A 15,273-nucleotide genomic window follows, 5' to 3' on the forward strand; every position below is an offset into this window, starting at 1 on the left:
CATAGGGAAAAGGTGCGAGGAAATGTATGCAAACGAAAGGATGGAAAACAGATGAAGGGAAGCGTGGACATTAAGTAATTAGCAGAGGTTAATGTAGGATTCTTGGAGCCCGAGAAAATGAAAATAATTTTGGGCCACATCAGAAACACTTGAGATGGTTTTCCCGCAAGAAGTCGACGAACAGCGATTGCCCCGCCTCCTGCAGATAAACCGATCTCCCAGTCTCCTCCCGTCGCCCCTATATCGAGGCCCCAGCATAAGGAACGGATGCAGTGGAAGATGCTTTGCAAAGTCACGAGAGAAGTGTTGCTTTACTTGTAAGGAGGCGAGCCTGGAGATGTGGGTGGAGCACTTGGTGCAGACACAAGTGTGGCTCTCAGTTGGGGGAATTAGGAGGAAGGGACGAGGAGGCTAGGCAGTTACAAAGGGAGTGGTCCCTGCAGTGAGGGGAACGATGTGTCTGGTGGTGGGATCCTGTTGTAGGTTGCGGACCTTGCAGAGAAATTCCAATTTGATGCAAGGCAGAAGAACCAAGGGAGTTGATTGCAAAGTGATTGGGGCAGGCATGCTGAGAATCCCTTCTGTATAGTGAGTGGCATCAGACTGGGAGAAGCTGTCAAAGGGAGGTGGACACAGACTCAAATTTTATTTTTTGAAAATAAAATTAGACAGACAGCACAGTAACGGGCCATTTCGGTTGTGTCCATGCCGCCCAATTGACCTACACCCCCAGTACGTTTCAAATGTTGGTAGGAAACTGGATTGGCCAAGGAAAACTCACAAAGATACGGAGAAAATATAAATAGACCTTACAGACAGCACGTGATTCGAGTCCCAATCACTGGTGCTGTAATGGTGTTGCGCTAACCGCTGCGCGAAACGTACTCCCCCTCTTGCTTTCCAAAGGAAATGCCACGGAAAACTGCGTGCCTGCGGATAAATTGCCTCAAACAAGGCAGAATGAGCCCAAAAAAATTCAACATTCTTGTGAATTGTAAGGCGAGGATGGAGCATAGGAAGCTGAGGGAGACAGGACCTTATGGAGATTCATGAAATCACCAAGGGCATGGAGAAGCTAGTCAGTCATCATCTTTTCCCCAAGATGGGGGGGGGGAATCTAAAACTGCAAGGTGTAGATTTAAGGCAACAAGGGAAAGATTTTCAACAGACCCGGGAGTGGGAGAGGGGAACCATGACTCAGGAGTATATTGTTCCCGATGTGGCCTCCTCTGTATCAGAGACTGGATGCAAGACACGAAGTTCATTTTGTTGAGCACCTTCACTCTGCAAACAGGGACCTCTCGGTGAGCAACCATTTCAATTGTAGGCCCCATTCCCACACCCACTTCTCTTTCCACGACCTTGTGCTCTACCAAACTGAGTCTACCTGCAAATTGAGGGAACCTCTAATATTCCATCTGGATCGTTTCCAACCAGATGGGATTAACATCATCTTCTCCAGTTTCCCTCTCCTCTGAGTCCCTCTCTCATTCCCTATTCCTCATCTCCTTTCCACCAGCTCCCAACTTCTCCCATTTCCAATAAACCTCTCCTCTGAGTCCCTCTCTCTTTCCCTATTCCTCATCTCCTTTCCACCAGCTCCCAACTTCTCCAGTTTCCAATAAACCTCTCCTCTGAGTCCCTCTCTCATTCCCTATTCCTCATCTCCTTTCCACCAGCTCCCAACTTCTCCCGTTTCCAATAAACCTCTCCTCTGAGTCCCTCTCTCTTTCCCTATTCCTCATCTCCTTTCCACCAGCTCCCAACTTCTCCCGTTTCCAATAAACCTCTCCTCTGAGTCCCTCTCTCTTTCCCTATTCCTCATCTCCTTTCCACCAGCTCCCAACTTCTCCAGTTTCCAATAAACCTCTCCTCTGAGTCCCTCTCTCTTTCCCTATTCCTCATCTCCTTTCCACCAGCTCCCAACTTCTCCAGTTTCTAATAAACCTCTCCTCTGTGTCCCTCTCTCATTCCCTATTCCTCTTCTCCTTTCCACCAGCTCCCTTCTCCAGTTTCCAATAAACCTCTCCTCTGAGTCCCTCTCTCATTCCCTATTCCTCATCTCCTTTCCACCAGCTCCCAACTTCTCCAGTTTCCAATAAACCTCTCCTCTGAGTCCCTCTCTCATTCCCTATTCCTCATCTCCTTTCCACCAGCTCCCAACTTCTCCCATTTCCAATAAACCTCTCCTCTGAGTCCCTCTCTCATTCCCTATTCCTCATCTCCTTTCCACCAGCTCCCAACTTCTCCCGTTTCCAATAAACCTCTCCTCTGAGTCCCTCTCTCTTTCCCTATTCCTCATCTCCTTTCCACCAGCTCCCAACTTCTCCCGTTTCCAATAAACCTCTCCTCTGAGTCCCTCTCTCTTTCCCTATTCCTCATCTCCTTTCCACCAGCTCCCAACTTCTCCAGTTTCCAATAAACCTCTCCTCTGAGTCCCTCTCTCTTTCCCTATTCCTCATCTCCTTTCCACCAGCTCCCAATTTCTCCAGTTTCCAATAAACCTCTCCTCTGAGTCCCTCTCTCATTCCCTATTCCTCATCTCCTTTCCACCAGCTCCCAACTTCTCCCGTTTCCAATAAACCTCTCCTCTGAGTCCCTCTCTCTTTCCCTATTCCTCATCTCCTTTCCACCAGCTCCCAACTTCTCCCGTTTCCAATAAACCTCTCCTCTGAGTCCCTCGCTCTTTCCCTATTCCTCATCTCCTTTCCACCAGCTCCCAACTTCTCCAGTTTCCAATAAACCTCTCCTCTGAGTCCCTCTCTCTTTCCCTATTCCTCATCTCCTTTCCACCAGCTCCCAACTTCTCCAGTTTCCAATAAACCTCTCCTCTGAGTCCCTCTCTCTTTCCCTATTCCTCATCTCCTTTCCACCAGCTCTCCACTCCCCTTCCCAATGAGAGCTACCCCCTATCCTTTTTTGATCCTCCCTGCCCATCTGTATCCATCTATGACTCTGCCTCCCTCCTCTCCACCTTTTTATTCATACCTGGTTTCTCAAGGATTGCACTGCAGTCCCGGTGTCTGCAGACCCCCACTATTTAACTTTACTCAGTGTGGTGCGCATGTCGAATGAGCTGCCAAGCTCCCCAATTCCACATTTCCCCAGCCTCCTCCATCACCAGAATAGGGAGAGAAGGAAGAAGCTATCAGTTGACTTACAGTTTACAGGACTGGGCAAAATAGCAATTTAGCACAGAATTGATGAGCCAAATAACCTGCTTCTGTGCTGCTCTGTGGTTCAACAGTAGAAAGACCATTGAAACAATACTATATAAAGCACAAGTACAGCACTCACTATTCAACAGACACTACACCAGAGAGTCAACGTCCAGGTCATTTATTTGGCACATGCCAATTACATTAAGCTGCGGGACAGTGACAGGGCAGGTAAGATTAGCTGGATGGGGATGGGATGTTGGACATGGTTCGTCTCTTGTTAGAATAACAAGGGTGTGAGGTCAGATTAACAAGAATCCCACTCACTTATGGACCTGCAGGTGCTTCAACAGGCCGGATAATTGGATGAAGCTCTTGAAGCAGGTGAAAGGCCTCTCGCCGGTGTGGACCGTCTGGTGGCTCCTCAAATTGTAAATCTGAGTGAAGCACTTGCCGCACTCAGGGCAGGTGAAGAGTCTCTCCCCGGTGTGGACCCGCTGATGTTTCTCAAGGCTTGCCCATGTGGTGAAGGACTTGTCGCACTCATGACAGCTGTACAATTCTCCCCAGTTTGGAACCGCTGGTGAGTCCTCAGATTGGAGCTCTGGGTGAAGCCCTTCCCACACTCGGAGCAGGTGAAGGGCCTCTTCCTGGCGTGGATCCACTGGTGAGTCTTCAAGATGGACAAAGGGGCAAACTTTTTTCCACACTTGGGGCAGGTGAACGGCCTCTCCCCATAGTGGACTCACTGGTGACTCAGCACGTTGGATGAATCAGTGAAGCCCTTGCCGCAATCAGGGCAGGTGAATGTCGTTTCCCCAGTGTGGACACGCTGGTGGGTCAGCAGGTGGGATGTCTGGGTGAACCTCTTCCCACATTCAGGGCAGGTGAATGGCCTTTCCCCAGTGTGGAGCTGCTGGTGGGTCAGCAGGTGGGAACACTGGGTGAATCCCTTCCCACACTCGGGGCTGACAAATGGCCTCTCCCCGGTGTGGACTCGCTGGTAGTTCCTCAGGCTGGAGGTCTGAGTGAAGCACTTGCCGCACTCAGTGCAAGTGAAGGGCTTCTCCCCGGAGTGGACCCGCTGTGAGTCCGCAGGTGGGATGACTCAATGAAGCCATTGCCACAATCAGGACAAGTAAAAGGCTTCTCCCCAATGTGGATCCGCCGGTGTTTATCAAGGCTTGACAACGTGGAGGTCTTCTTGCACTCAGGGCAGGAGAAGGGTCTCTCCCGGGTGTGGACCCGCAAGTGCATCCACAAACTGGAGATCTGGGTGAAGCCCTTGCCACATCGGGGCAGGAAAAGGGCCTCTCCTCGGAGTAGACCCGTTGATGTGTCCACAGTTGGGACAACTCGGTGAAGTCCTTCTCGCGCTTGGGGCATGTGAAGGGTCTCTGCCTGGTGTGGACCCTCTGGTGGCTCCTCAAATTAGAGATCTGGGTGAAACCCTTGCCACACTCAGGGCAGGTGAAGGGTCTCTCCCCCGTGTGGACCCATTGGTGGCTCCTCAAATGGAGATCTGGGTGAAGGTCTTCTTGCTCTTGGAGCTGGTGAAGGGTCTCTTCCCCGGTGTGGACCTGCTGGTAGGTCCTCAAATTGGAATTCTGGGTGAAGCCCTTGCCGCACTCAGGACAGGTAAATGGCTATTCCTGGGTGTGGACCCGCTGGTGCATCCTCAGGTTAGAGGTCTGCGTGAAGCCCTTTCCACACTTGGGGCAGATGAATGGCTTTTCCCCACTGTGCACCCGCTGGTGTCTCAGCAAGTTGGATGAATCAGTGAAGCCCTTTCCGCACTCAGGGCAGGTGAAGGGTCTCTCCCCCGTCTGGACCCTCTGGTGTTTCTCAAGGTTTGACAAAGTGGTGAAGGCCTTCCCACACTCGGGGCAGGTGAAGGGTCTCTCCCCAGAGTGGACCCTCTGGTGGCTCCTCAAATTGGAGATCTGGGTGAAGTCCTTGCCGCACTCAGGACAGGTGAAGGGTCTCTCCCCCGTGTGGAGCCTCTGGTGTTGCTCAAGGCTTGACAAAGTGGTGAAGGCCTTCTCGCACTCAGAGCAGGTGAACGGTCTCTCCCCAGTGTGGACCCTCTGGTGGGTCCTCAAATTGGAGATCTGGGTGAAGCCCGTGCCACACTGGGGGCAGGAGAAGGGCCTCTCCCCAGAGTGGACCCGTTGATGTGTCTGCAGTTGGGACAACTCGGTGAAGCCTTTGCCACACACAGGGCAGGTGAAGGGTCTCTCCCCGGTGTGGACCGTCTGGTGGCTCCTTAAATTGGAAATCTGAGTGAAGCACTTGCCGCACTCAGGGCAGGTGAAGGGTCTCTCCCCGGTGTGGATCCTCTGGTGGGTCCTCAAATTGGAGAGCTGGGTGAAGCCCTTGCCGCACTCAGGGCAGGTGAAGGGCCTCTCCCCAGTGTGGACCCTCTGGTGGGTCAGCAGGTTCGAGGTCTGGGTAAAGCACTTGCCGCACTCGAGGCAGGCAAATGGCTTTTCCTGGGTGTGGACACGTTGGTGCAGCCACAGGGTGGAGGTCTGGGTGAAGCACTTTCCACACTTGGGACAGAAGAATGGCTTTTCTCCAGTGTGCACCCGCTGATGGTTCAGCAGGTCGGAGGTCTGGGTGAATCCCTTGCAGCACTTGGGACAAGTGAAGGGCTTCTCCTCAGTGTGGATCCATTGATGTTTCTCAAGGTTTGCCCATGTGGTGAAGGACTTCTTGCACTCAGGGCAGCTGTAGGGCCTCTCCCCGGTGTGAACCCGCTGGTGGGTTTTCAGATTGAAGATCTGGATGAAGCCCTTGCCACACTCAGGGCAGGTGAAGGGCTTCTCCCCGGTGTGGATCCGCTGGTGGGTCCTCAGGTTGGAGTTGTGAGTGAAGCCCTTGCCGCACTCAGGGCAGGTGAAGGGCCTCTCCCCGGTGTGGACCCACTGGTGATTCCTCAGGCTGGAGTTGTGAGTGAAGCCCTTGCCGCACTCAGGGCAGGTGAAGGGCCTCTCCCCGGTGTGGACCCGCTGGTGGGTCCTCAGGCTGGAGGTCTGAGTGAAGCCCTTGCCACACTCAGGGCAGTTGAAGGGTTTCTCCCCCGTGTGGACCCACTGGTGCTTGTCAAGGTTTGACAAAGTGGTGAAAGCCTTCTTGCACTCGGGGCAGGTGAAGGGTCTCTCCCCAGTGTGGAGCCTCTGGTGGGTCCTCAAATTGGAGATCTGGGTGAAGCCCTTGCCGCACTCAGGGCAGGTGAAGGGTCTCTCCCCCGTGTGGACCCTCTGGTGCCTCGTTAAGTCACTGGACCCTTTGAAGTTCTTCCCGCAGGCGGAGCACTGAAACGGGTTCATGGGGACCAGAGGGGGGGGGGACCAGGGGGGGGGGGACCAGAGGGGGGGGACCAGAGGGGGGGGACCAGAGGGGGGGGACCAGAGGGGGGGGGACCAGGGAGGGGGGAACCAGGGGGGGGGGGACCAGAGGGGGGGGGGACCAGAGGGGGGGGGGACCAGAGGGGGGGGGGACCAGAGGGGGGGGGACCAGAGGGGGGGGGACCAGAGGGGGGGGACACCAGGGGGGGGGGGACCAGAGGGGGGGGACCAGAGGGGGGGGACCAGAGGGGGGGGACCAGAGGGGGGGGGACCAGGGAGGGGGGAACCAGGGGGGGGGGAACCAGGGGGGGGGGAACCAGGGGGGGGGGGGGGACCAGAGGGGGGGGGGACCAGAGGGGGGGGGACCAGAAGCGGGGTGGACCAGAGGGGGGGGACACCAGAGGGGGGGGCCAGGGGATAGATCAATGCAGTCCTGTCCCGGGCGTGCGCAGCCCGATGCCGGCTCCCGGACAGCGGGTTCAATCAAGGCCGAGGCCGGGTGCCGGGGGGAAGCGCCCTCCAGCCGGCCGTGAGCAACCCCGGGCCCCGCAAAGAACAGCTTCACCGATCCCTTTCCTGCAGGTTTCCCTTTCGATCTCTCCCCCCTCTCCCCTTTTATTCCTCTACTTCCCGGTTCCCCGGACACTTCCGGCTCAGCGCGGTCCCTCCTCCCGAGGTCCAGCCGTCACGTGATCAGGGCCCGTGCACTTCGCCCCCTCTCCTCCGGCGTGTGCGCGCTGACGTCAGCCGGCCCGCGTGCGTCCCCTCAGCGCCGTCCCCTCCGCGACCGGGCAGGTGGAGGTGAGACTCGCCCGTGGTTGGCGGGCGGCACCGGGGACCCCACTGTCGGGGGGCGGGTGAGGGAATGGAAAGGCCCGGGGTGGGGGTGGGGGTGGCAGTGGGAGTTGTGTTGGGGGTGGGGTGGGAGTTGGGTGGGTGCGGTTGGGGGTTGGGTGGGGTGGTTGGTTGGTGGTGGGGTTGGAGTTGGGTGGGTGCGGTTGGGGGGTGGGTGGGGTGGTGGGTTGGTGGTGGGGTTGGAGTTGGGTTGGAGTTGGGTGGGTGCGGTTGGGGGGTGGGTGGGGTGGTGGGTTGGTGGTGGGGTTGGAGTTGGGTTGGAGTTGGGTGGGTGCGGTTGGGGGTTGGGTGGGGTGGTGGGTTGGTGGTGGGGTTGGAGTTGGGTTGGAGTTGGGTGGGTGCGGTTGGGGGGTGGGTGGGGTGGTGGGTTGGTGGTGGGGTTGGAGTTGGGTTGGAGTTGGGTGGGTGCGGTTGGGGGTTGGGTGGGGTGGTGGGTTGGTGGTGGGGTTGGAGTTGGGTTGGAGTTGGGTGGGTGTGGTTGGGGGTTGGGTGGGGTGGTGGGTTGGTGGTGGGGTTGGAGTTGGGTTGGGGGTTGGGTGGGTGTGGTTGGGGGTTGGGTGGGGTGGTGGGTTGGTGGTGGGGTTGGAGTTGGGTTGGGGGTTGGGTGGGTGTGGTTGGGGGTTGGGTGGGGTGGTGGGTTGGTGGTGGGGTTGGAGTTGGGTTGGAGTTGGGTGGGTGTGGTTGGGGGTTGGGTGGGGTGGTGGGTTGGTGGTGGGGTTGGAGTTGGGTGGAGTTGGGTGGGTGCGGTTGGGGGTTGGGTGGGGTGGTGGGTTGGTGGTGGGGTTGGAGTTGGGTTGGAGTTGGGTGGGTGCGGTTGGGGGTTGGGTGGGGTGGTGGGTTGGTGGTGGGGTTGGAGTTGGGTTGGAGTTGGGTGGGTGTGGTTGGGGGTTGGGTGGGGTGGTGGGTTGGTGGTGGGGTTGGAGTTGGGTTGGGGGTTGGGTGGGTGTGGTTGGGGGTTGGGTGGGGTGGTGGGTTGGTGGTGGGGTTGGAGTTGGGTTGGGGGTTGGGTGGGTGTGGTTGGGGGTTGGGTGGGGTGGTGGGTTGGTGGTGGGGTTGGAGTTGGGTTGGAGTTGGGTGGGTGTGGTTGGGGGTTGGGTGGGGTGGTGGGTTGGTGGTGGGGTTGGAGTTGGGTGGAGTTGGGTGGGTGCGGTTGGGGGTTGGGTGGGGTGGTGGGTTGGTGGTGGGGTTGGAGTTGGGTTGGAGTTGGGTGGGTGCGGTTGGGGGTTGGGTGGGGTGGTGGAGTTGGAGTTGGGTTGGAGTTGGGTGGGTGCGGTTGGGGGTTGGGTGGGGTGGTGGGTTGGTGGTGGGGTTGGAGTTGGGTGGGTGCAGTTGGGGGGTGGGTGGGGTGGTGGGTTGGTGGTGGGGTTGGAGTTGGGTTGGAGTTGGGTGGGTGCGGTTGGGGGTTGGGTGGGGTGGTGGGTTGGTGGTGGGTTGGTGGTGGGGTTGGAGTTGGGTGGGTGTGGTTGGGGGTTGGGTGGGGTGGTGGGTTGGTGGTGGGGTTGGAGTTGGGTTGGAGTTGGGTGGGTGTGGTTGGGGGTTGGGTGGGGTGGTGGGTTGGTGGTGGGGTTGGAGTTGGGTTGGAGTTGGGTGGGTGCGGTTGGGGGTTGGGTGGGGTGGTGGAGTTGGAGTTGGGTTGGAGTTGGGTGGGTGCGGTTGGGGGTTGGGTGGGGTGGTGGGTTGGTGGTGGGGTTGGAGTTGGGTGGGTGCGGTTGGGGGGTGGGTGGGGTGGTGGGTTGGTGGTGGGGTTGGAGTTGGGTTGGAGTTGGGTGGGTGCGGTTGGGGGTTGGGTGGGGTGGTGGGTTGGTGGTGGGGTTGGAGTTGGGTTGGAGTTGGGTGGGTGCGGTTGGGGGTTGGGTGGGGTGGTGGAGTTGGAGTTGGGTTGGAGTTGGGTGGGTGCGGTTGGGGGTGGGTGCGGTTGGGGGTTGGGTGGGTTGGTGGTGGGTTGGTGGTGGGGTTGGAGTTGGGTTGGAGTTGGGTGGGTGCGGTTGGGGGTTGGGTGGGGTGGTGGGTTGGTGGTGGGGTTGGAGTTGGGTTGGGGGTTGGGTGGGTGTGGTTGGGGGTTGGGTGGGGTGGTGGGTTGGTGGTGGGGTTGGAGTTGGGTTGGAGTTGGGTGGGTGTGGTTGGGGGTTGGGTGGGGTGGTGGGTTGGTGGTGGGGTTGGAGTTGGGTGGAGTTGGGTGGGTGCGGTTGGGGGTTGGGTGGGGTGGTGGGTTGGTGGTGGGGTTGGAGTTGGGTTGGAGTTGGGTGGGTGCGGTTGGGGGTTGGGTGGGGTGGTGGAGTTGGAGTTGGGTTGGAGTTGGGTGGGTGCGGTTGGGGGTTGGGTGGGGTGGTGGGTTGGTGGTGGGGTTGGAGTTGGGTGGGTGCAGTTGGGGGGTGGGTGGGGTGGTGGGTTGGTGGTGGGGTTGGAGTTGGGTTGGAGTTGGGTGGGTGCGGTTGGGGGTTGGGTGGGGTGGTGGGTTGGTGGTGGGTTGGTGGTGGGGTTGGAGTTGGGTGGGTGTGGTTGGGGGTTGGGTGGGGTGGTGGGTTGGTGGTGGGGTTGGAGTTGGGTTGGAGTTGGGTGGGTGTGGTTGGGGGTTGGGTGGGGTGGTGGGTTGGTGGTGGGGTTGGAGTTGGGTTGGAGTTGGGTGGGTGCGGTTGGGGGTTGGGTGGGGTGGTGGAGTTGGAGTTGGGTTGGAGTTGGGTGGGTGCGGTTGGGGGTTGGGTGGGGTGGTGGGTTGGTGGTGGGGTTGGAGTTGGGTGGGTGCGGTTGGGGGGTGGGTGGGGTGGTGGGTTGGTGGTGGGGTTGGAGTTGGGTTGGAGTTGGGTGGGTGCGGTTGGGGGTTGTGTGGGGTGGTGGGTTGGTGGTGGGGTTGGAGTTGGGTTGGAGTTGGGTGGGTGCGGTTGGGGGTTGGGTGGGGTGGTGGAGTTGGAGTTGGGTTGGAGTTGGGTGGGTGCGGTTGGGGGTGGGTGCGGTTGGGGGTTGGGTGGGGTGGTGGGTTGGTGGTGGGGTTGGAGTTGGGTTGGAGTTGGGTGGGTGCGGTTGGGGGTTGGGTGGGGTGGTGGGTTGGTGGTGGGGTTGGAGTTGGGTTGGAGTTGGGTGGGTGCGGTTGGGGGTTGGGTGGGGTGGTGGGGTTGGAGTTGGGTGGGTGCGGTTGGGGGTTGGGTGGGGTGGTGGAGTTGGAGTTGGGTTGGAGTTGGGTGGGTGCGGTTGGGGGGTGGGTGCGGTTGGGGGTTCGGTGGGGTGGTGGGTTGGTGGTGGGGTTGGAGTTGGGTTGGAGTTGGGTGGGTGCGGTTGGGGGTTGGGTGGGGTGGTGGGTTGGTGGTGGGGTTGGAGTTGGGTTGGAGTTGGGTGGGTGCGGTTGGGGGTTGGGTGGGGTGGTGGGTTGGTGGTGGGGTTGGAGTTGGGTTGGAGTTGGGTGGGTGCGGTTGGGGGTTGGGTGGGGTGGTGGAGTTGGAGTTGGGTTGGAGTTGGGTGGGTGCGGTTGGGGGGTGGGTGCGGTTGGGGGTTGGGTGGGGTGGTGGGTTGGTGGTGGGGTTGGAGTTGGGTTGGAGTTGGGTGGGTGCGGTTGGGGGTTGGGTGGGGTGGTGGGTTGGTGGTGGGGTTGGAGTTGGGTTGGAGTTGGGTGGGTGCGGTTGGGGGTTGGGTGGGGTGGTGGGTTGGTGGTGGGGTTGGAGTTGGTTTGGAGTTGGGTGGGTACGGTTGGGGGTTGGGTGGGGTGGTGGGTTGGTGGTGGGGTTGGAGTTGGGTTGGAGTTGGGTTGGAGTTGGGTGGGTGCGGTTGGGGGTTGGGTGGGCTGGTGGAGTTGGAGTTGGGTTGGAGTTGGGTGGGTGCGGTTGGGGGGTGGGTGCGGTTGGGGGTTGGGTGGGGTGGTGGGTTGGTGGTGGGGTTGGAGTTGGGTTGGAGTTGGGTGGGTGCGGTTGGGGGTTGGGTGGGGTGGTGGGTTGGTGGTGGGGTTGGAGTTGGGTTGGAGTTGGGTGGGTGCGGTTGGGGGTTGGGTGGGGTGGTGGGTTGGTGGTGGGGTTGGAGTTGGGTTGGAGTTGGGTGGGTGCGGTTGGGGGTTGGGTGGGGTGGTGGGTTGGTGGTGGGGTTGGAGTTGGGTTGGAGTTGGGTGGGTGCGGTTGGGGGTTGGGTGGGGTGGTGGAGTTGGAGTTGGGTTGGAGTTGGGTGGGTGCGGTTGGGGAGTGGGTGCGGTTGGGGGGTGGGTGCGGTTGGGGGTTGGTGGTGGGGTTGGAGTTGGGTTGGAGTTGGGTGGGTGCGGTTGGGGGTTGGGTGGGGTGGTGGGTTGGTGGTGGGGTTGGAGTTGGGTTGGAGTTGGGTGGGTGCGGTTGGGGGTTGGGTGGGGTGGTGGGTTGGTGGTGGGGTTGGAGTTGGGTTGGAGTTGGGTGGGTGCGGTTGGGGGTTGGGTGGGGTGGTGGGTTGGTGGTGGGGTTGGAGTTGGGTTGGAGTTGGGTGGGTGCGGTTGGGGGTTGGGTGGGGTGGTGGAGTTGGAGTTGGGTTGGAGTTGGGTGGGTGCGGTTGGGGGGTGGGTGCGGTTGGGGGGTGGGTGCGGTTGGGGGGTGGGTGCGGTTGGGGGGTGGGTGCGGTTGGGGGGTGGGTGCGGTTGGGGGTTGGGTGGGGTGGTGGGTTGGTGGTGGGGTTGGAGTTGGGTTGGAGTTGGGTGGGTGCGGTTGGGGGTTGGGTGGGGTGGTGGGTTGGTGGTGGGGTTGGAGTTGGGTGGGTGCGGTTGGGGGTTGGGTGGGGTGGTGGGTTGGTGGTGGGGTTGGAGTTGGGTTGGAGTTGGGTGGGTGCGGTTGGGGTTGGGTGGGGTGGTGGGTTGGTGGTGGGGATGGAGTTGGGTTGGAGTTGGGTGGTTGCGGTTGGGGGTTGGGTGGGGTGGTGGGTTGGTGGTGGGGTTGGAGTTGGGTTGGAGTTGGGTGGGTGCGGTTGGGGGTTGGATGGGGTGGTGGAGTTGGAGTTGGGTTGGAGTTGGGTGGGTGTGGTTGGGGGGTGGGTGCGGTTGGGGGTTGGGTGGGGTGGTGGGTTGGTGGTGGGGTTGGAGTTGGGTGGGTGCGGTTGGGGGTTGGGTGGGGTGGTGGGTTGGTGGTGGGGTTGGAGTTGGGTTGGAGTTGGGTGGGTGTGGTTGGGGGTTGGGTGGGGTGGTGGGTTGGTGGTGGGGTTGGAGTTGGGTTGGAGTTGGGTGGGTGCGGTTGGGGGTTGGGTGGGGTGGTGGAGTTGGAGTTGGGTTGGAGTTGGGTGGGTGCGGTTGGGGGGTGGGTGCGGTTGGGGGTTGGGTGGGGTGGTGGGTTGGTGGTGGGGTTGGAGTTGGGTTGGAGTTGGGTGGGTGCGGTTGGGGGTTGGGTGGGGTGGTGGGTTGGTGGTGGGGTTGGAGTTGGTTTGGAGTTGGGTGGGTGCGGTTGGGGGTTGGGTGGGGTGGTGGGTTGGTGGTGGGGTTGGAGTTGGGTTGGAGTTGGGTTGGAGTTGGGTGGGTGCAGTTGGGGGTTGGGTGGGGTGGTGGGTTGGTGGTGGGGTTGGAGTTGGGTGGGTGCGGTTGGGGATTGGGTGGGGTGGTTGAGTTGGAGTTGGGTGGGTGCGGTTGGGGGGTGGGTGCGGTTGGGGGTTGGGTGGGGTGGTGGGTTGGTGGTGGGGTTGGAGTTGGGTTGGAGTTGGGTGGGTGCGGTTGGGGGTTGGGTGGGGTGGTGGGTTGGTGGTGGGGTTGGAGTTGGGTTGGAGTTGGGTGGGTGCGGTTGGGGGTTGGGTGGGGTGGTGGGTTGGTGGTGGGGTTGGAGTTGGTTTGGAGTTGGGTGGGTGCGGTTGGGGGTTGGGTGGGGTGGTGGGTTGGTGGTGGGGTTGGAGTTGGGTTGGAGTTGGGTGGGTGCGGTTGGGGGTTGGGTGGGGTGGTGGAGTTGGAGTTGGGTTGGAGTTGGGTGGGTGCGGTTGGGGAGTGGGTGCGGTTGGGGGGTGGGTGCGGTTGGGGGGTGGGTGCGGTTGGGGGGTGGGTGCGGTTGGGGGGTGGGTGCGGTTGGGGGGTGGGTGCGGTTGGGGGGTGGGTGCGGTTGGGGGGTGGGTGCGGTTGGGGGGTGGGTGCGGTTGGGGGGTGGGTGCGGTTGGGGGGTGGGTGCGGTTGGGGGGTGGGTGCGGATGGGGGTTGGGTGGGGTGGTGGGTTGGTGGTGGGGTTGGAGTTGGGTTGGAGTTGGGTGGGTGCGGTTGGGGGTTGGGTGGGGTGGTGGGTTGGTGGTGGGGTTGGAGTTGGGTTGGAGTTGGGTGGGTGCGGTTGGGGGTTGGGTGGGGTGGTGGGTTGGTGGTGGGGTTGGAGTTGGGTTGGAGTTGGGTGGGTGCGGTTGGGGGTTGGGTGGGGTGGTGGAGTTGGAGTTGGGTTGGAGTTGGGTGGGTGCGGTTGGGGGGTGGGTGCGGTTGGGGGTTGGGTGGGGTGGTGGGTTGGTGGTGGGGTTGGAGTTGGGTTGGAGTTGGGTGGGTGCGGTTGGGGGTTGGGTGGGGTGGTGGGTTGGTGGTGGGGTTGGAGTTGGGTGGGTGCGGTTGGGGGTTGGGTGGGGTGGTGGGTTGGTGGTGGGGTTGGAGTTGGGTTGGAGTTGGGTGGGTGTGGTTGGGGGTTGGGTGGGGTGGTGGGTTGGTGGTGGGGATGGAGTTGGGTTGGAGTTGGGTGGGTGCGGTTGGGGGTTGGGTGGGGTGGTGGGTTGGTGGTGGGGTTGGAGTTGGGTTGGAGTTGGGTGGGTGCGGTTGGGGGTTGGATGGGGTGGTGGAGTTGGAGTTGGGTTGGAGTTGGGTGGGTGCGGTTGGGGGGTGGGTGCGGTTGGGGGTTGGGTGGAGTGGTGGGTTGGTGGTGGGGTTGGAGTTGGGTTGGAGTTGGGTGGGTGCGGTTGGGGGTTGGGTGGGGTGGTGGGTTGGTGGTGGGGTTGGAGTTGGGTGGGTGTGGTTGGGGGTTGGGTGGGGTGGTGGGTTGGTGGTGGGGTTGGAGTTGGGTTGGAGTTGGGTGGGTGCGGTTGGGGGTTGGGTGGGGTGGTGGAGTTGGAGTTGGGTTGGAGTTGGGTGGGTGCGGTTGGGGGGTGGGTGCGGTTGGGGGTTGGGTGGGGTGGTGGGTTGGTGGTGGGGTTGGAGTTGGGTTGGAGTTGGGTGGGTGCGGTTGGGGGTTGGGTGGGGTGGTGGGTTGGTGGTGGGGTTGAAGTTGGGTTGGAGTTGGGTGGGTGCGGTTGGGGGTTGGGTGGGGTGGTGGGTTGGTGGTGGGGTTGGAGTTGGTTTGGAGTTGGGTGGGTGCGGTTGGGGGTTGGGTGGGGTGGTGGGTTGGTGGTGGGGTTGGAGTTGGGTTGGAGTTGGGTTGGAGTTGGGTGGGTGCAGTTGGGGGTTGGGTGGGGTGGTGGGTTGGTGGTGGGGTTGGAGTTGGGTGGGTGCGGTTGGGGGTTGGGTGGGGTGGTGGGTTGGTGGTGGGGTTGAAGTTGGGTTGGAGTTGGGTGGGTGCGGTTGGGGGTTGGGTGGGGTGGTGGGTTGGTGGTGGGGTTGGAGTTGGGTTGGAGTTGGGTGGGTGCGGTTGGGGGTTGGGTGGGGTGGTGGAGTTGGAGTTGGGTGGGTGCGGTTGGGGGGTGGGTGCGGTTGGGGGGTGGGTGCGGTTGGGGGGTGGGTGCGGTTGGGGGGTGGGTGCGGTTGGGGGGTGGGTGCGGTTGGGGGGTGGGTGCGGTTGGGGGGTGGGTGCGGTTGGGGGGTGGGTGCGGTTGGGGGTTGGGTGGGGTGGTGGGTTGGTGGTGGGGTTGGAGTTGGGTTGGAGTTGGGTGGGTGCGGTTGGGGGTTGGGTGGGGTGGTGGGTTGGTGGTGGGGTTGGAGTTGGGTGGGTGCGGTTGGGGGTTGGGTGGGGTGGTGGGTTGGTGGTGGGGTTGGAGTTGGTTTGGAGTTGGGTGGGTGCGGTTGGGGGTTGGGTGGGGTGGTGGGTTGGTGGTGGGGTTGG

General features: G+C 61.1%; 1 protein-coding gene across 1 annotated transcript in view; it reads right to left on the reverse strand.

Moving 5' to 3' along the window:
- Positions 1-3,323: 3,323 nt before the first annotated feature.
- The window catches only part of LOC138745533 (zinc finger protein 850-like), a 29,325-nt gene continuing 17,375 nt past the window's right edge, over positions 3,324-15,273 (reverse strand). Inside the window, 4 exon segments of the mRNA XM_069902671.1 lie at positions 3,324-3,717; positions 3,720-4,244; positions 4,247-4,453; positions 4,456-6,428. Of these exon segments, the coding sequence (XP_069758772.1) occupies positions 3,482-3,717; positions 3,720-4,244; positions 4,247-4,453; positions 4,456-6,428 (2,941 nt within the window). The 3' untranslated portion in view covers positions 3,324-3,481.

The sequence above is a fragment of the Narcine bancroftii genome, chromosome 11 (assembly GCF_036971445.1).
Source record: "Narcine bancroftii isolate sNarBan1 chromosome 11, sNarBan1.hap1, whole genome shotgun sequence".
Taxonomy (NCBI): domain Eukaryota; kingdom Metazoa; phylum Chordata; class Chondrichthyes; order Torpediniformes; family Narcinidae; genus Narcine; species Narcine bancroftii.